Source organism: Megalobrama amblycephala, linkage group LG24, assembly GCF_018812025.1.
Source record: "Megalobrama amblycephala isolate DHTTF-2021 linkage group LG24, ASM1881202v1, whole genome shotgun sequence".
Taxonomy (NCBI): Eukaryota; Metazoa; Chordata; class Actinopteri; order Cypriniformes; family Xenocyprididae; genus Megalobrama; species Megalobrama amblycephala.
The window spans coordinates 2,615,101-2,631,391 of record NC_063067.1 but is presented as its reverse complement, the minus strand read 5'-3'; the positions used below and the strand labels follow the sequence as shown (position 1 = coordinate 2,631,391).

The following is a 16,291-nucleotide window of genomic DNA, read 5'->3' as shown; positions in this document are numbered from 1 at the left end:
GGCCTGTTTCCCAGAAGAGAAGGACTACATTGTAAATGTATCTGTGTTTTATGAACTGGACTAAAAGCTATGGTGTCTTTTCTCTGTATGTAGAATCAGCTGGTTCAGCCACAGACAGACATTCTTCAGATGATCCAGGACAGAATGAAGAAGATTCAAGAGATTCAATACTCAGTAGGGCTGAAAAGGGTGAGTGAAAAGAAAATAATATTTACATTTACACATATAGCACACACTTTTATCCAAAAGGAACAAAGCAATTTTTTTCATGAAAACTCTCTGTGTGTTTGTCATGGTAATGGGTATGACAATGTTGATATGTTTGGTTAGATCTGCTTGCTGCAGAGCAAGTACGGGACTTGCTACTGCCAATACATACACGACACACTGCTGTGAGCAAGTAAGACATGCTGCTGCTGTACAATATAAAGTACATGAATTACCCGTAGCAGATCTATACAGGTGGAGCTGGGGAAGGTGGAGGGTTTTGAAGCATGCTGCACTGCTAAGGCAAATGCTACCAAAGTATTTTGAAGGTTGAGCATGCAAGCTCATTGGCTACTGATACAGCAAGAACCAATCAGCTGTACCCTGTAGATATAATGATGTGGTCACAAGCAGGTTGAGTTAAAGGACCTATTAGCCTGCGCCGTCTAGAGTTTCATGACAGAACATTGTATTTGTCAAAGAGCCAACAATGTACGTAATGCACAAAGGTTTATTAGACAAATAGATTAAGAAGCAAGCTAGAAAAGTGGAGAAAGGCTGTTTTTGTTTGATGTTTTGAGTGTGTGTGTGTGTGTAAGTGCATAGGTTTAAGGGTGTAGGGTGGTTACAATGATGCATAACATTATTACAATTATTAACGTAATGCATCATAATATTTCAATCTGCTTCATAAATAAAGGTACTGAGTTGAATGGAGAGTCACTGGCTGTCGCTGTAATAATACACATTTTTATCCTTCATCAGAGTAACACAGAGAAAGTGAAATCATCCAGTGTTGAGATCTTCACCGATCTGATGCGCTCCATTCAGAGATGTCAGTTTGAGCAGCTGAAGATGATGGAGGAACAGCAGAGAGCAGCAGAGAAACAGGCTGCAGATCTCATTAAAGAGCTGCATCAGGAAATCACTGAGCTGAAGAAGAGAAACACTGAGGTAGAGCAGCTCTCACACACTGATGATCATCTCCATGTCATACAGGTCTGTCAACATCTGTGTAATCAGTCATCATGTACAACCCGAATTCCGGAAAAGTTGGGATGTTTTTTAAATTTGAATAAAAGACTTTCAAATTGCATGAGCCAATATTTTATTCACAATAGAACATAGATAACATAACAAATGTTTAAACTGAGAAATTTTACAATTTTATTCACAAAATGAGCTCATTTCAAATTTGATGACTGCTACAGATCTCAAAAAAGTTGGCACGTGGGCAACAAAGATTCAGCTGGGAGAACATCTAGCAACTAATTAAATTAATTGATATCAGGTCTGTAACATGATTAGCTATAAAAGGGATGTCTTAGAGAGGCAGAGTCTCTCTAAAGGTGAGCAAAGCTGTGAAAGAGTGCGTAAAAAGATTGTGGAAAACTATAAAAACAATGTTGCTCAACGTCAAATTGCAAAGGCTTTGCAAATCTCATCATCTACAGTACATAACATCATCAAAAGATTCAGAGAAACTGGATAAATCTCGTGTGTAAGGATCAAGGCCGAAGACCTTGGATGCACGTGGTATTTGGGTCCTCAGACGACACTGCATCACTCATCGGCATGACTGTGTCAATGACATTTCTAAATGGGCCCAGGAATACTTCCAGAAGTCACTGTTGGTGAACACAATCCGCCGTGCCATCTGCAGATGCCAACTAAAGCTCTATCATGCAAAAAGGAAGCCATATGTAAACATGGTCCAGAAGCACCGTCGTGTCCTGTGGGCCAAGGCTCATTTAAAATGGACTGTTTCAAAGTGTTCTAAGGTCAGACGAGTTTAAATTTGACATTCTTGTTGGAAATCACAGACGCCGTGTCCTCTGGGCTGAAGAGGAGGGAGACCTTCCAGCATGTTATCAGCATTCAGTTCAAAAGCCAGCATCTGATGGTATGGGGGTGCATACGGTATGGGCAGCTTGCATGTTTTGGAAGGCACTATGAATGCTGAAAGGTATATAAAGGTTTTAGAGCAACATTAAACAACAAATATGTCAAAGACGACCACAAACTCTTCAGCAGCTGGAAACCTATATCAGGCAAGAATGGGACCAAATTCTAACACCAAAACTCCAGAAACTCATAACCTCGATGCCCAGATATCTTCAAACTGTTTTGAAAAGAAGAGGAGATGCTACAGCATGGTAAACATGCCCCCGCCCAAACTTTTTTGAGACCTGTAGCAGGCATCAAATTTGAAATGAGCTCATTTAGTGAATACAATTGTAAAATTTCTCAGTTTAAACATTTGTTATGTTATCTATGTTCCATTGTGAATAAATTATTGGCTCATGTGATTTGAAAGTCTTTTAGTTTTCATTTTATTCAAATTTTAAAAAAGTCCCAACTTTTCCGGAATTCGGGCTGTACATCACAGGACAAAAACTCAATCTGCACCACAATTTACAGACAGCCACTCTTGAAACACTCTTATACACCAATCAGGCATCCTTTTGCTGCCAAAACACCCCTGCCCATTCGAGGCATGGACTCCTCTAGACCCCTGAAGGTGTGCTGTGGTATCTGCACCAAGATGTTAGCAGCAGATCCTTTAAATCCTGTAAGTTGCGAGGTGGAGCCTCCATGGATTGGACTTGTTTGTTCAGCACATCCCACAGATGCTTGATTGGATTGAGATTTGGGGAATTTGGAGGCCAAGTCAACACCTCAAACTCGTTGTTGTGCTCCTCAAACCGGTCAGCATGGGCACCCTGACTGGTCTGTGGCTATGCAGCCCCATATGCAACAAACTGTGATGCACTGTGTATTCTGACACCTTTCTATCAGAACCAGCATTAACTTCATGAGCAACAGTAGTTCGTCTGTTGGATCGGACCACACGGGCCAGCCTTCACTCCCCACGTGCATCAGCCTTGGCCTCTAGCCATCACAATTTGGCCCTTGTCAAACACACTAAAATCCTTACGCTTTGGCCATTTTTCCTGATTCTAACACATCAACCTTGAGGACAAAATGTTCACTTGCTGCCTAATATATCCACCCACTAACAGCTGCTGTGATGAAGAGATAATCAGTGTTATTCACTTCACATGTCAGTGCTCAGAATGGTATGCCTGATCGGTGTATACAGAATAGAATGAAACAGTAATAATGTCAAATTAGAAAAAAATATTCAATTAACTTAAAAAATATTTAATAGTCTTCTCTCTAATGCTGTAGATGAACTCATCCCTGTCCAGTCGTCCACACACCAAGAACTGGACTGAGATCAGGATTGACTCTGATGTGAATTTGATCCCTCTGTATAGAGCTCTGACTCAACTGAAGAATACTCTGAATAAAAAATTCTATCAAACAGGTATGTGAATTTCAAACAGTGAATAGATTTCTTATGTAAAGTTCAATACAAACTTCAAGCCATGCCATAGCCAGTTAAAGCAGTATGACTTTAACTTGATTATCCGTTGAGAATACCTGAAAGCAACATGTAAGGAATGTGACGCAACTATTAATGTACATGTAATTTTTGTTAGTGGAGTTTGTACATCAGAAACACACACAGTAACCAGAAGTCTGCCTAAAATGTTTTCCCACCTCACAAGGACAATTTAGAAACTTTACTTCCCATGTAACACATTTTTCCCCCACTGAATAAATAATAAAAGATCTAATAAGTAATTAATATTAGAGCTTTAATAAACATTCTGCATTCTGTTTTATAAACTGATAGATGAGCCGCATTTACATGCCACTGATACTGCTAATAGAGATATAATCGTTGTTAACCTGAAATATTCCAATTAATAATTCATTACATTATATTGTCATCAGTGTCCATGGGGTTGAAGTTTGTGCAGAAGTATGCAGGTACAGTGCGATTGACACCATTTTCTTTTATTGTACACGTACAATACTTAATGATCTTTATGATTTATTGTACATCTGAAAATATTTGTATTGAAGTTGATTGATAATGTCTGATCTCTCTCAGTGGATGTGACTCTGGATCCTGATACGGCAAATCCATATCTTATCCTGTCTGATGATGGAAAACAAGTCAGTGATGGAGACATTGAGCAGGACGTCCCAGAAAACCCAAAGAGATTTGATGAGAGTTTGAGTGTTCTGGGAAAGCAGGGATTCAGTTCAGGGAAATTTTACTATGAGGTGCTTGTGAAGGGAAAGTCTAATTGGGATTTAGGAGTGGCCAAAGAATCCATTAATAGGAAAGAGGACATTAGCCCAAGTCCTGAGGATGGAATCTGGAATGTGATTCTGAGGAATGAGAATCAATATAAAGCTTGTGATAATTCATCTATCTTGTTATCTCTGAAAGTGAAACCTGAGAAGGTGGGAGTGTTTGTGGATTATGAGGAGGGTCTGGTCTCTTTTTACAATGTGGGCTCCAGCTCTCATATCTACTCTTTCACTGGTCAGACTTTCACTGAGAAACTCTATCCATATTTTAACCCAGGCCTTAATGATAAAGGTAAAAACTCAAACCCACTGATCATCACACATGTCAAACTAAATTAACAAATCCCCCAAAATATGAAACATGAAATCTAGAAAGATACTATGCATGTGTATTTATAAGGATTATAATTAGCAAATCAAATAATAATATGATTAAATATTTTTAATATTTAGAAATTCTGTAAAATATTATAAACTTCTACATCTGTAAGGAAATTTCCATTGTCCATTATCTCTCTCTCTCTCTCTCTCTCTCTCTCTCTCTCTCTCTCTCTCTCTCTCTCTCCTTTTCAGCTGTTAACTTCAAAATTGCTTGTAAAACATTGCAATTCTTGGTTTATATTGGAATAACTGCAACATCTGAATAAAGGCCAATGTTAAATTTTATTAGATTACTTGTAAACTAAATTTCTTGGGTGAGTGAGGGTAGTGAATGAACAGCACTAATGGTCAGAGAGCCAGAGTGCCACCGTCACCCCGGGCATGTTAGGGAAACTGTGCATGGCAGGCAATATGAATTTAAACCCAGTAAATGTAAAAGGACTAAGTCAAAGTCGTTTGAATATGCCACATTTACAGCAGCCAGCTGGTGCCAATGTGACCATGAACCATAACAGCCACATCCATGAGAGTATTTCATGTTATAGATCAGTTTCAAATGAGTGAAAAGTTATCATATGCAGTTCAAAATCCAGATGTATTTACTTTAAGGTCTTTTGCATTATTATTAAACTTTTTTTTTTTTTAACTAATTATACAAAACTATGTAGTCAGTGCAGTACAAATAAACTGGTTGTACTGGTTTTATTCAAATTTGTAGAAGAGAAGGCCTAAGAGATTTCCTCTCCTATAATGCAGACAAAAGCACCCAAAAATGAAAGGGCTAAACTCTAAACCTTGTGAATTAACTCAAAGGGGGACTATTAATAATTATCCATAACTCATTATGATTATTAATTATGGTCAATTATCAGTCAGATTAACTTGATGTAGCTACATTAAAATTACAATCCATAAATCAGTTTATCCTGTGAACACTCAGTATTATCTTTCTTAGCATTTCCAGTGCTTGGTAATAAGCATTTATAAAGCAGGTAATAAGATCTGATCATTTAAGAGGCAATCTTTCACAGACAGAGAGTCAGAACCAAATATGTATTGTGCACAAGTTTTATTAACTAAATCACAAACACATAACTAAACTAACAAACACATAACGTACACGCAGGTCACACACATACATAGGTAAAAAATGAACAGTGATAGAGTTGAACTAGAAGTGTGACAGAAAATGGAGCTTTGGGAAAAAGTCAAAAACAATCTGGAAAAGACCATCAGTTTTTTTTTTCAGTAATAAAGCATCTTTGCTAATTAATTTGACTTTTGTAGTAGGAAAGATGAGCACATGGCTGGGGTGCAGGTTACGGACTACAGGCCTTGGCCTGAAGAAGCCTGCAGGAAAAGGGGGTCTCTTCAGTCCGTCCAAAAGAAGCAAGAGAAAGAGGCGGAGTTGTGCGTCTCCTCTTAAGGTTCTTTTTGGAGGAGTTTATGGCTCTTGTCTTTGAATGTGATTAAACTGGCTGAGTTGTTTTGAAGAAACTATTAAAGATTCTTGTAATACTGATATGTTGCACAGGAAACAATATATCATATACACAATCATTTAAATCTTCAAAATACAAACTCGTAGACACCAAACATGGTATAGGTTAGTTTACGATAACCATCGGTTCTTATCATAAAATATGCATAAAATAGATATCATGCACACAACAGTTTGCAAGACAGTTATAATAATGTCATGGGATGCATGTTCATTTATAGATCGGTTCATCTATACATTAGAGAAACAGACAGTTAGACAGAGAAAGACACACACACAGACAATGAAAGGTGAGACTGAGGAATTGAGGGGGAGGTGAGATTCAGAAGAAATATTTTAAAGAAAACAAATATATTAATCTGAAATATAGTACATTCATTTTAATGAATTCCTGTTGGTCGGTACAATATATGTACCAAGTTTATTGACTGTGGGTAAAAAAAACCCCTTCAACTTTTGTCAAAAGGTGGCGATATAGAGGCCCTCCTCCCTGCGCGTTTCTAAGGCTTTGCCCATGTCTACTGGCTGACAACTTTGATGTGTGTGTTGAGTTTCATGCAATTTGAAGCATGAAAACACCCAAGAATATTATTAAAGTTCGATATGTTGCCATGGCAACAGTATTTAAGATATCAAGAATCCTTTCACAGGTCTACATCTTCCCTGTTTTGATGTTGCCAGTTGGTGGTGCTATGACTTTGACTCTCAATACTGATATGTAATCAGCCTCCTACAATGAACACACAGCTGAAGTTTCATCAAAATCAGCCAATGTATGCAGAAGTTATAACACACTTCCTGTTTCCCTTTTCATCCCATGAATTCATTTCAACACCAGACTGTTTAAGATATAAAAAATCTGTCTGCAATTTAGCATCCTCAATGTCTTGGCTTTTGGTTTTGCGATCAGATGAATCGCCTGGGAGGAACCTATAAGAAACAAACCACAATAGCAGACTTCCTGTTGGGCTGGCGTATAACTTAGAGCAGGAAAGTTGTTAGGACTGGTGAGGTCTATATGTGTACCGAGTTTTATACTAAATTATGTTTTATTAACAAAAGTCGGGAGGAGCAAATTAAGATAATTAACCTAATTAGCACAGGTGGAGAACATTCAGTTAATCAACTCAACCAATGTCAAGAGGTATAAATTCAGCAGACTTACCTCTGTTCATCTGAGAGTTTATCAGCATCCCACCTCCACCCCATCTCCTCACTTCTCGATCTATCTACTTTTACCACACCCAGGGGAGTACTCTGGGTTTGGGCCAAAATTCCGAGCTTGGAGCCCTCTCCCTGGACAGCACGCCAAATACGCATAACTTTACTTTATTTAATTATATGGATATGTGAACTCGTGGATCCAATAATGCAAGTGTGTTTGACATATGGACCAAGTTTTCGGACCCCATTCAAAGGAGCACTGTTGAACCCCCCTATCATGTCCAGGTACCAGCTTCGGCCTGGCCCTTATGGTTGATGATTCCGACGTGTGTGCAAAATTTTCGAGCATGTTAAGGGCCCCAAATGTGCCACACACCCACACAAAATATTGCTTAATAGGGCATCTGTCCCTTTGGGGCTTGGGCCCTATTTAGGGGGGTATATAAAGCAACTGCACTAGGTGTGGTGGTTCTTCTTTGTAGAACTCTGTATCTGCATTAAACAACCTCTTGCAAAAATAAAATCAACAAAGACATTTCCTGAGTGTTTGTTTTATTACATTCTAACCACTAAAGGAATAAAGAATTTTTCCACAAGTTGTTTCTATCAAGCTGCAGTTGTGTAAACTCTCATAACTTGATATTCTAAACGTTTCTTACACTGTTACACAGCAGGGAAGAAATATGAACTGTTTCATATTCATGATTATGGGTGGTTCTATAGCATCACTGCAAGTGTATAAAAGACCTAACTGAAAGTGAAATTAACAGATGAACAGGAAGCTTCATCAAACAGCACTTCATTTTAGACACTCTGAAAACAACAACCAACGATCTGATATTTACTCACAGGTAAGTGATGGAAATGTAAGAGCTTGTTCAGTAGTTTAATAGCATGAAGCAGCAACAGATTGTTGGTAGAAGTACTGTAAGTTTTTGTGGCTGTGAATCAGATATAAAAAATGTGATTATTTGTGGTCATGTCACACAGACTATAGAAACAGAAAGTACTTGAATTGGCGGCAAGATTAAAAAATTCGGAATGAAAAATCAGAATGATGATATTTCTAGTAAAACTCACAAGTCTTTTAAACAAAAATGACATCTGGCATTTACAGATGTTTATTTAGTGGATTATTTGTTAGAAATAACTTTCACCTCTTTCTGTGTTGTCTTTTATATATAAAAATACCTTTTCATGATAAGATGTTGTTGTAAAAACCAGTTACATTTACTGTACTGTGGCTCCCAGAGACACATGTTTAGTTTGTGTATTTACAGTAGATTCTTCTGCAGCCCAACAGATCTAACTACAGCCGTATGAAGCACATGGCACGTGCCACATGGACTCAGACAGGAAGTTAGATGCAGAGCTTATACGGAGGCACTTTCTGTCAGAAACTGCTGTCATGTATGCCTGCTTTGACTGTGGATCATAGTTTAAATTGTTATAATAGTTTTAAGTTATAATATTTAATCATGCAACATCTATTTTAGAACATAAACTAAATTACTCAGTGCACATAACTTATATAATGAAAGTTGCTTTCTTCAGCAATGTAGATGATATATTGTCTATTTCCACACTCATGACAGGTATAACGTTTCTCTTCAGTGTGAATATTTATATGCATTTCAAGGTTTCCTCTTTGTGAGAAACTCCTCCCACACTGAGGTCATTTGTACGGTTTGTGATGCTTAATACCTTTCTGAATGAAACTCTTTCCATATTGATGGTTTTTGAAAGACTTTTCTTCAGTTTGAAGATTGAGGTTTCTAACACTGATGTTTCTCCTCCACTTCATTCAGTTCTTCACTTTCATCTTTCACATCCATCAAGTCTAAAAATGAACACAGAAAATAGTCAAAAATCAATTCTATTGTGGCAAAAAGTAATGGAAGGGAACTAGTGAAGTCAAGTCATCTTCATTTATATAATGCTTTTCGCAATACATATTAATTGTTTCAAAGCAGCTTCACAGTGACAGGAAAATTATTATTGAGCTAAAGTTGGTTTTTGATTGAATCACTTCCATTCTAAAAATGGTTAATTATTACTTCGCTTTAATGACACCTTTCCTACTGAAGACCGAATACCTTTAATGCATTCTTGCCGTTTATGTACATGTTTAGTCTATAGGTTAAAAAGAAATAAATAAACTGAAGTATTTGTTTTAATATGCTTAAGGTCAATTCTGTCATGTTTAACCTATGCACTGCAAAATAAATAAATAAATAAATTAATAGGAATAAAAGCGAGAAATAAATAAAAAATTAGCATATTTAACGAAATATGACTAATTTTCAACACACATTGCCTTCAGAAGATAGATATGGTCTTATACTGCAGTCATTCCAGACAAGAGCCTAAATAAATCTGATGCAAAAATGAGGGCAAATAAAAATATGATAGATTTTTTTCTCACTTTCTTTCACAATATTGTATTTAATTTAACTTTCTTTTATCTGCAGGAAACAGAAGTCAGCAAAGACAACACAAAGATCTCCCAGACAAGGAAGCCACTAACATGACTGCTGGTAAACAAAACAAAACAAACAAAAAAAGATTGTGCAGATTTAAATAGTATTGAAAAAAATGAAAAATTCATTATTTACTTATCCCCATGCAGGCAATAAACTTTTGTGCATTATGAAAGAAAGAATATAATACTGAGGTGGAAAAATAAATGTTGGTAAATTGTTCTTTTTGTGTGAATTATTTCTTTAATAAATAAAGATGATAACAGAATTTGGTAAAAGTTTTAATTTCCATGTTATTTTATTTGCAGTTCAAAGAGGATGTGGAAGTATATCTCTTGAGCGACCTGATAGTAAGTCAACAAATATGATAATTCATAATATTCAGTACTGCAAATATCAAAATCCTTGAGAAACTGTATGTCTAAAGGGAGGTTTATATATACACTACTGGTTAAAAGTTTTTCAACTAAGATTTTTTAATTAGTTTTTAAAAGAAGTCTCTTCTGCTCACCAAGGCTTCATTTATTTGATCCAAAATACATCAAAAACAGTAATATTGTGAAATATTTGTACAATTTTAAAATATTTGTTTTCTATGTGAATATATAGTAAAGTGTAATTTATTCCTGTGATCAAAGCTGAATTTTCAGCATCATTACTCCAGTCTTCAGTGTCACATGATCCTTCAGAAATCATTCTGATATGATGATTTGCTGCTCAAGAAACATTTATTATTATTATCAATGTTGAAAAATGTTGTGTACGAGTTTTTCAGGATTATTTGATGAAAAGAAAGTTTAAAAGAACAATTTATCTGAAATGAAAGCTCTTGTAACATTATCACTAGGTTTGGGGTCAGTAAGAGTTTTTTTTTTTTTTTTTTAATTAAAACTTTTATTCAGCAAGGATGCATTAAATTGATCAAAAGTGACAGTAAAGACATTTATAATGTTGGAACTTTATATATATATATATATATATATATTTTTTTTTTTTTTACTGTTTTCAACATTGACAATAATCATAAATGTTTATTGAGCAGCAAATCATCATATTAGAATGATTTCTGAAGGATCATGTGACACTGAAGACTGGAGTAATGATGCTGAAAATTCAGCTTTGATCACAGGAATAAATTACACTTTAACACATATTCACATAGAAAACAGATATTTTAAAATTGTACAAATATTTCACAATATTACTGTTTTTGATGTATTTTGGATCAAATAAATGAAGCCTTGGTGAGCAGAAGAGATTTTTTTCAAAAACATAAAAAAATCTGTGTAAAATAGTGTAAGATTGTGTTCACATCTCCACTCATCTCAATGGCAGTTGTTGATCTGGTCCAGTACCTTCAATCTGAAATCTGACATCTCTGTTCATGGATCACGGGTCGAGTTTTACTGTTATTTGTGTTCTGTGTTCCAGTGAGTGATTTGAGGATTGTTCTGCTGGGGAAGAATATAACAGAAAACAACAGAGTGGGAAACTTCATCTTAGGAAGAGCAGCGTTTGAGAGTGAAGGACCTGCTGATGTAGACCTGAACATTGAGAAATACAGAGGAAAACTGAAGGACAGAGACATCACAGTCATCAACACTCACCTGCTGAGGCCAAATCTGTCAATCACTCAGATCACACAGGGAGTGAAAGAGTGTGTGAATCTGTCTGCTCCTGGACCTCATGTGATCATACTTGTACTGCAGCAGAACGACTTCAGTGACAATAACAAACACAGAGTGAAATATGTGCTGAATGAATTCAGTAAGGAGGCTCTTAAACACACTATAGTGTTGACTGATGAGAGAGAGATAAACAATAACTGTATTCATCAATTAATAAAGGAGTGTGGAGGTGAACATCTTCAGTTTGATGAAAGAAAATCAGGTTTACACTCTGAGATACTTGAAAGAGTGGAGAAGATACTCAAAGAAAACCAGGACCAATTTCTTATCTCTGACTTGTATGAGGAAGCAGGAGAAGAAACACCAGAAGATGGAGAGAAGAGCAGATCTGGAGATTCAGTCACAGCAGAAGAAGAGGGAGATTTTGATCATGAAGATGATGGAAAAATCAAACAGAGAAACAAAGAGAAAAAGGAAGTCGCTGCCCAAAGGAAAACCTTGTGTAAGTTTTGTTGGCAAGAAAGTTAGTTTAACCCACACATACACACAAGACTAATTTGAGAAAATAAAAAAATGAGACCCAGTGTTTCATCCGGGGCTCCGAAGGATGACCAAATGTTGATCGCCACATCACAGGGTGGCCTTGAGTCCTTGGGAGATGGGGATTCGACTGTGTTTCCTCCCTCTGGGGTGACAGCATTGCCTGAATCTGATCCCGAGCTGATGGCCATGCTTTCCCTGGGAGCTCAGAGCATTGAGCTCGAGAGGAATCCTCTATCAGGTCTAAGCTGAAGCACTGAAGCTGAAGCAGTTGCACGAAGCAGTTGCACGAGGGTGGTGCTGACCCAGGAGTCCTTCAGGAGGTGTACAAAGCCACAGAGAACACTGTGTGTTCCTTTGGTCACTGCGTGTTCCTTTGGTCAGTTGATGACCACATGTGTAGTCCAGGAGCGCCATCTATGGCTAAACCTGGCAGACATGAGGGAGTCTGATCGGACTCAGCTCCTCAACTCCCCGGTCTCTCAGGCTGGCCTTTTCGGCGATGCGATAGAGAGTTTCGCCCAACATTTCTCTGCCGCACAGAAGCAGTCTGAGGCTATAAAACATATTCTGCCCCGGCGGACCGCTGCTACTCCTGCACAGCTGCCGGCTCAGCAGCCTCATCCTGCTCGTCACTGAGGGCACCCTCCTGCGGCTTCCTCCGCTCCCGCGATGCCACAGCAGCAGCCTCCACACCAGCCGCAGCAAGGAGATTATGGCCGATCCTGGACTTGCGTGCCTTAAACCAAACTCTTCACAGACTCGTGTTCAAGATGTTAATGCCATGGATTGGTTTGCAGCTATCGACCTGAAGCATATCAGTACAAAGTTCTCCCGTTCAGGCTGGTTCTGTCTCCCCGTGTCTTTACGAAGGTTGTGGAGGAAGCTCTCGCTCCCCTCAGGGTTCAAGGTGTTCATATTCTCAAATACCTCGACGATGATTCTGGCTCACTCTCTAAATCAGTTGTGCGAGCACAAGGATCTTGTGCTCAGACACCTCGCCCATCTGGGCCTTCGGGTCAACTAGGAAAAGAGCAAACTCTCCCCTATGCAGAGGATCTCTTTTCTCCGTATTGAAATTTCCTTTGTATGAAATCTGTATCTGGCTTGCCGTCAGATCTTTACCCTGTGGTTGGACCTTTCATTTCTATGGGCTGGTATTCCTCTAGCTCCAGTGTCCAGGCATGTTGTTTTGTCAACAGATGCCTCTGCCATGGGGTGGCGCACTATGTGCAATGGACATTCTGTGTTGGGCTCCTGGACAGGACCCCAAGTGGCATGTCATTGCCTTGAGTTGCCAGCAGTTCGGCTTGCTCTGCACCACTTCCGGGTCTGGCTGAGAGACAAGCACGTCCTGGTCTGTACGGACAACACTGCAATTGTAGCGTACATCAACCGTCAGAGAGGTCTACACTCCCGTCGCATGTCGCAACTCGCCTGCCATCTCCTTTTGTGGAGTCAGAAGCATCTAGGTCGCTTCGTGCCATTCATATCCCGGGCAGACTCAATTTTGCGGCCAACAAGCTTTCTCGGCAACAGTCTCGCCCTGGTGAGTGGAGACTCCATCCCCAGTCAGCTGATTTGGGAACACTTTGGGGATGCTCAGGTAGACCTGTTTGCCTCCCCAGTCAATTCTCATTGCCAGTTGTTTCACTCCCTGATTGAGGGCACTCTCGGCATGGATGCTCTGGAACACAGCTGTCCGCGGGACCCACGCAAGTATGCATTTCCCCCAGTGAGCCTTCTGGCACAAACGATGTGCAAGATCAGGGAGGACAAGGAGCAGGTCCTTTTGGTTGCTCCGTATTGGCCCGGCCAGACCTGGTTCTCTGAACTAGTTCTCCTCGCGACAGCCTCTCCCTGGCCTATCTATCTGAGAAAGGACCTTCTCTCTCAGAGAGGGGGCACCCTCTGGCACCCACGTCCCGATCTTTGTAACCTGCATGAGTGGGTTATGGACAGGTCGTGGAAAGGTTAGGTACCTTGCCACCTAAGGTGGTTGCTACCATCACTTCGGCTAGAGCCTTGTCTACTAGACAGGCCTATGAAGTGGGACCTCTTTGTCACTTGGTGTTCTTCTCGTCAAGAAGACCCCTGCTCCTGCCCGGTCGAGTCAGTGCTCTCTTTTCTTCAAGAAGGGTTGGAACGAAGGCTGTCTCCTTCCACCCTTAAGGTCTATGTGGATGCCATTGCGGCTCACCACGATCTTGTTGACAATAAGCCATTAGGGGAGCATGACCTGATCATAAGGTTTCTGAGAGGAGCTAGTAGGCTTAATCCACCTCACCCTCAACAAGTTCCCTCTTGGGATCTCACAGTGGTTTTATCTGCATCACAGAGGGCTCCCTTCGAAGCCTTGCTTTCAGTAGAGCTCAAGTTTTTGTCATTGAAAACTGCGCTCCCTTCAGGGACCAGGTGGTGAACTTGCAAGCTCTGCCCCTGGAGGAGGCAGACCCAGCCCTGGCACTGCTCTGTCCTGTATATGCTCTTTGCACTTTTGTTGACAGAACTCAGTTCTTCAGAGCCTCAGATCAGCTCTTTGTTTGTTTTGGAGGCCAGCAGAAAGGGAAGGCTGTCTCCAAACAGAGGCTAACCCACAGGATAGTGGATGCTATTGTCTTGGCTTATCAGTCTCAAGACTTGCCATGCCCCCTAGGGGTGAGAGCCCATTCTACTCAGTGTGTGGCTTCCTCCTGGGCACTGGCACATGGCTGACAGACATCTGTAGAGCTGCGGGCTGGGAGACACATTCGCGAGATTCTATAATCTTCGTGTAGAGCCTGTCTCCTCTCGGGTACTCACCTCTTCAGCCAGTAGTTTGTTAGCATATTCCTGTTGGGGTATGCTTCCCAGTGTATTCCATATTTAGTGTAGTCCTCCACTCGTGCTGAGTCTCACGACAGGGTGCTATCACATTTATAGGTCACTGGAAGACAGCTATTGTGGCGTTTTGTAAGGGACCCCATTCTTCAGTCTGTTCTGACGTAACGTCGAACATGACCAACTGAAAGAGAACTTCTAGATTACATATGTAACCCTCGTTCCCTGAAGGAGGGAACAGAGACTTTACGTCCCTTTGCCACAATTGCTGTTCTGCTGAAATGCCAGGTCATTGGCTCAGCTCCTCGGCGAAGACTTGAATGCGAGTTGCTTGCGCTGCTCCTTACATAACTACACTGTGTGGGTGGAGTTTGTGATGCAAATATCACAGACCAAGGAACTCAGCGTACCATTGGCCTGTTTTGTCAACACTTGAAGGTGATTGAGCTCTCGGGGCAAGACCCCCCATTCGTCAGTCTGTTCTGACGTAACGTCTCCGTTCCCTCCTTCAGGGAACAAGGATTATATACGTAACCTAGATGTTATCACCTTTTGAAAAAAAAACAGCACTTCAAATAATGCATTTTAGAACATAAACTAAATTGCTCGGTGTACATACCTTTTTATGAAAGTTGCTCTCTTCAGCAATGTAGATGATAAATTGTCATTACTTTTCTTTTCAGTCATGGCATCCTCCAGTGGTCCAGCACTAAATGAGGAGCTCCAGTGCTCCATCTGTCTGGTAGTGTTCACTGATCCAGTCACCACTCCATGTGGACACAACTTCTGCAGTACCTGCCTGAGCAAGTGCTGGACGAACACACAGACCTGCTTCTGTCCATTCTGTAAAGAAGAATTCAGCAAAAGACTTAATCTCAAGATTAATTCAACACTCGGAAAGCTTGTGCAACACTTCAATAAGCTTAATCAAGAATCTAAAGTGTTCTGTGACTTCTGTGATGAAAGAAAGCAGAAAGCTGTGAAGTCCTGCCTGACGTGTCAAAGCTCTTACTGTGTCTCTCATCTGGAGCTTCATCTCAGAGTCCCATGTCTAAAGAAACACACACTGATCAACGCTGTGGAAAATCTGGAGGATTATATATGCCAGAAGCATGAGAGACCTCTGGAGATGTTCTGCAGAGATGATCAGACGTGTGTTTGTCTGTTCTGCACTGAAGGAGAACACAGGACTCACAACACTGTTCCTATAGAGGAGGAGAGTCAAGAGAAGAAGGTAAAGAGTTACAGACAAAACACTTTAAACTCACTGTGAAATGCAGTTTTCCTGTGTGTTGATGTTGGTGCAGGTCATATTGGCTTGTGACTTTTTTTTTTTTTTTTTTTAATAAAAAAAAAAAAAAAAAATTAATTTTGTCAGCTTTTGTGAATTTGAGAATGTT

At 39.7% G+C, this 16,291-nt stretch overlaps 2 protein-coding genes across 6 annotated transcripts in view; both read left to right on the top strand.

Annotated features, from left to right (window-relative positions):
• The first annotated feature begins 16 nt into the window (after positions 1-16).
• On the top strand, positions 17-5,070 carry LOC125260313 (zinc-binding protein A33-like). The gene is made up of 5 exons (XM_048178633.1): positions 17-189; positions 973-1,161; positions 3,400-3,538; positions 4,012-4,047; positions 4,172-5,070. The coding sequence occupies exons 1-5, from the start codon at positions 130-132 to the stop codon at positions 4,714-4,716; spliced, it is 969 nt and encodes a 322-aa protein (XP_048034590.1). The 5' UTR covers positions 17-129; the 3' UTR covers positions 4,717-5,070.
• Positions 5,071-8,195: 3,125 nt separating this feature from the next.
• LOC125260286 (E3 ubiquitin-protein ligase TRIM39-like) overlaps positions 8,196-16,291 on the top strand; it is a 40,992-nt gene continuing 32,896 nt past the window's right edge. For all 5 annotated transcript variants that reach the window (XM_048178588.1, XM_048178590.1, XM_048178592.1 and 2 more), the window contains exons 1-5: positions 8,196-8,274; positions 9,895-9,960; positions 10,212-10,253; positions 11,335-12,033; positions 15,575-16,125. In XM_048178588.1, the coding sequence (XP_048034545.1) occupies positions 9,951-9,960; positions 10,212-10,253; positions 11,335-12,033; positions 15,575-16,125 (1,302 nt within the window). In that variant the 5' untranslated portion in view covers positions 8,196-8,274; positions 9,895-9,950. The remainder of the gene's footprint in view (positions 8,275-9,894; positions 9,961-10,211; positions 10,254-11,334; positions 12,034-15,574; positions 16,126-16,291) is intronic.

Bases quoted from the DNA above. Each gene is read 5' to 3' on its own strand.
- LOC125260313 (XM_048178633.1), top strand. From the start codon at position 130: ATGATCCAGGACAGAATGAAGAAGATTCAAGAGATTCAATACTCAGTA. The intron at 1,162-3,399 runs GTAGAGCAGCTC...CTAATGCTGTAG, and splicing joins TGAAGAAGAGAAACACTGAG to ATGAACTCATCCCTGTCCAG. The intron at 3,539-4,011 runs GTATGTGAATTT...TATTGTCATCAG, and splicing joins TAAAAAATTCTATCAAACAG to TGTCCATGGGGTTGAAGTTT.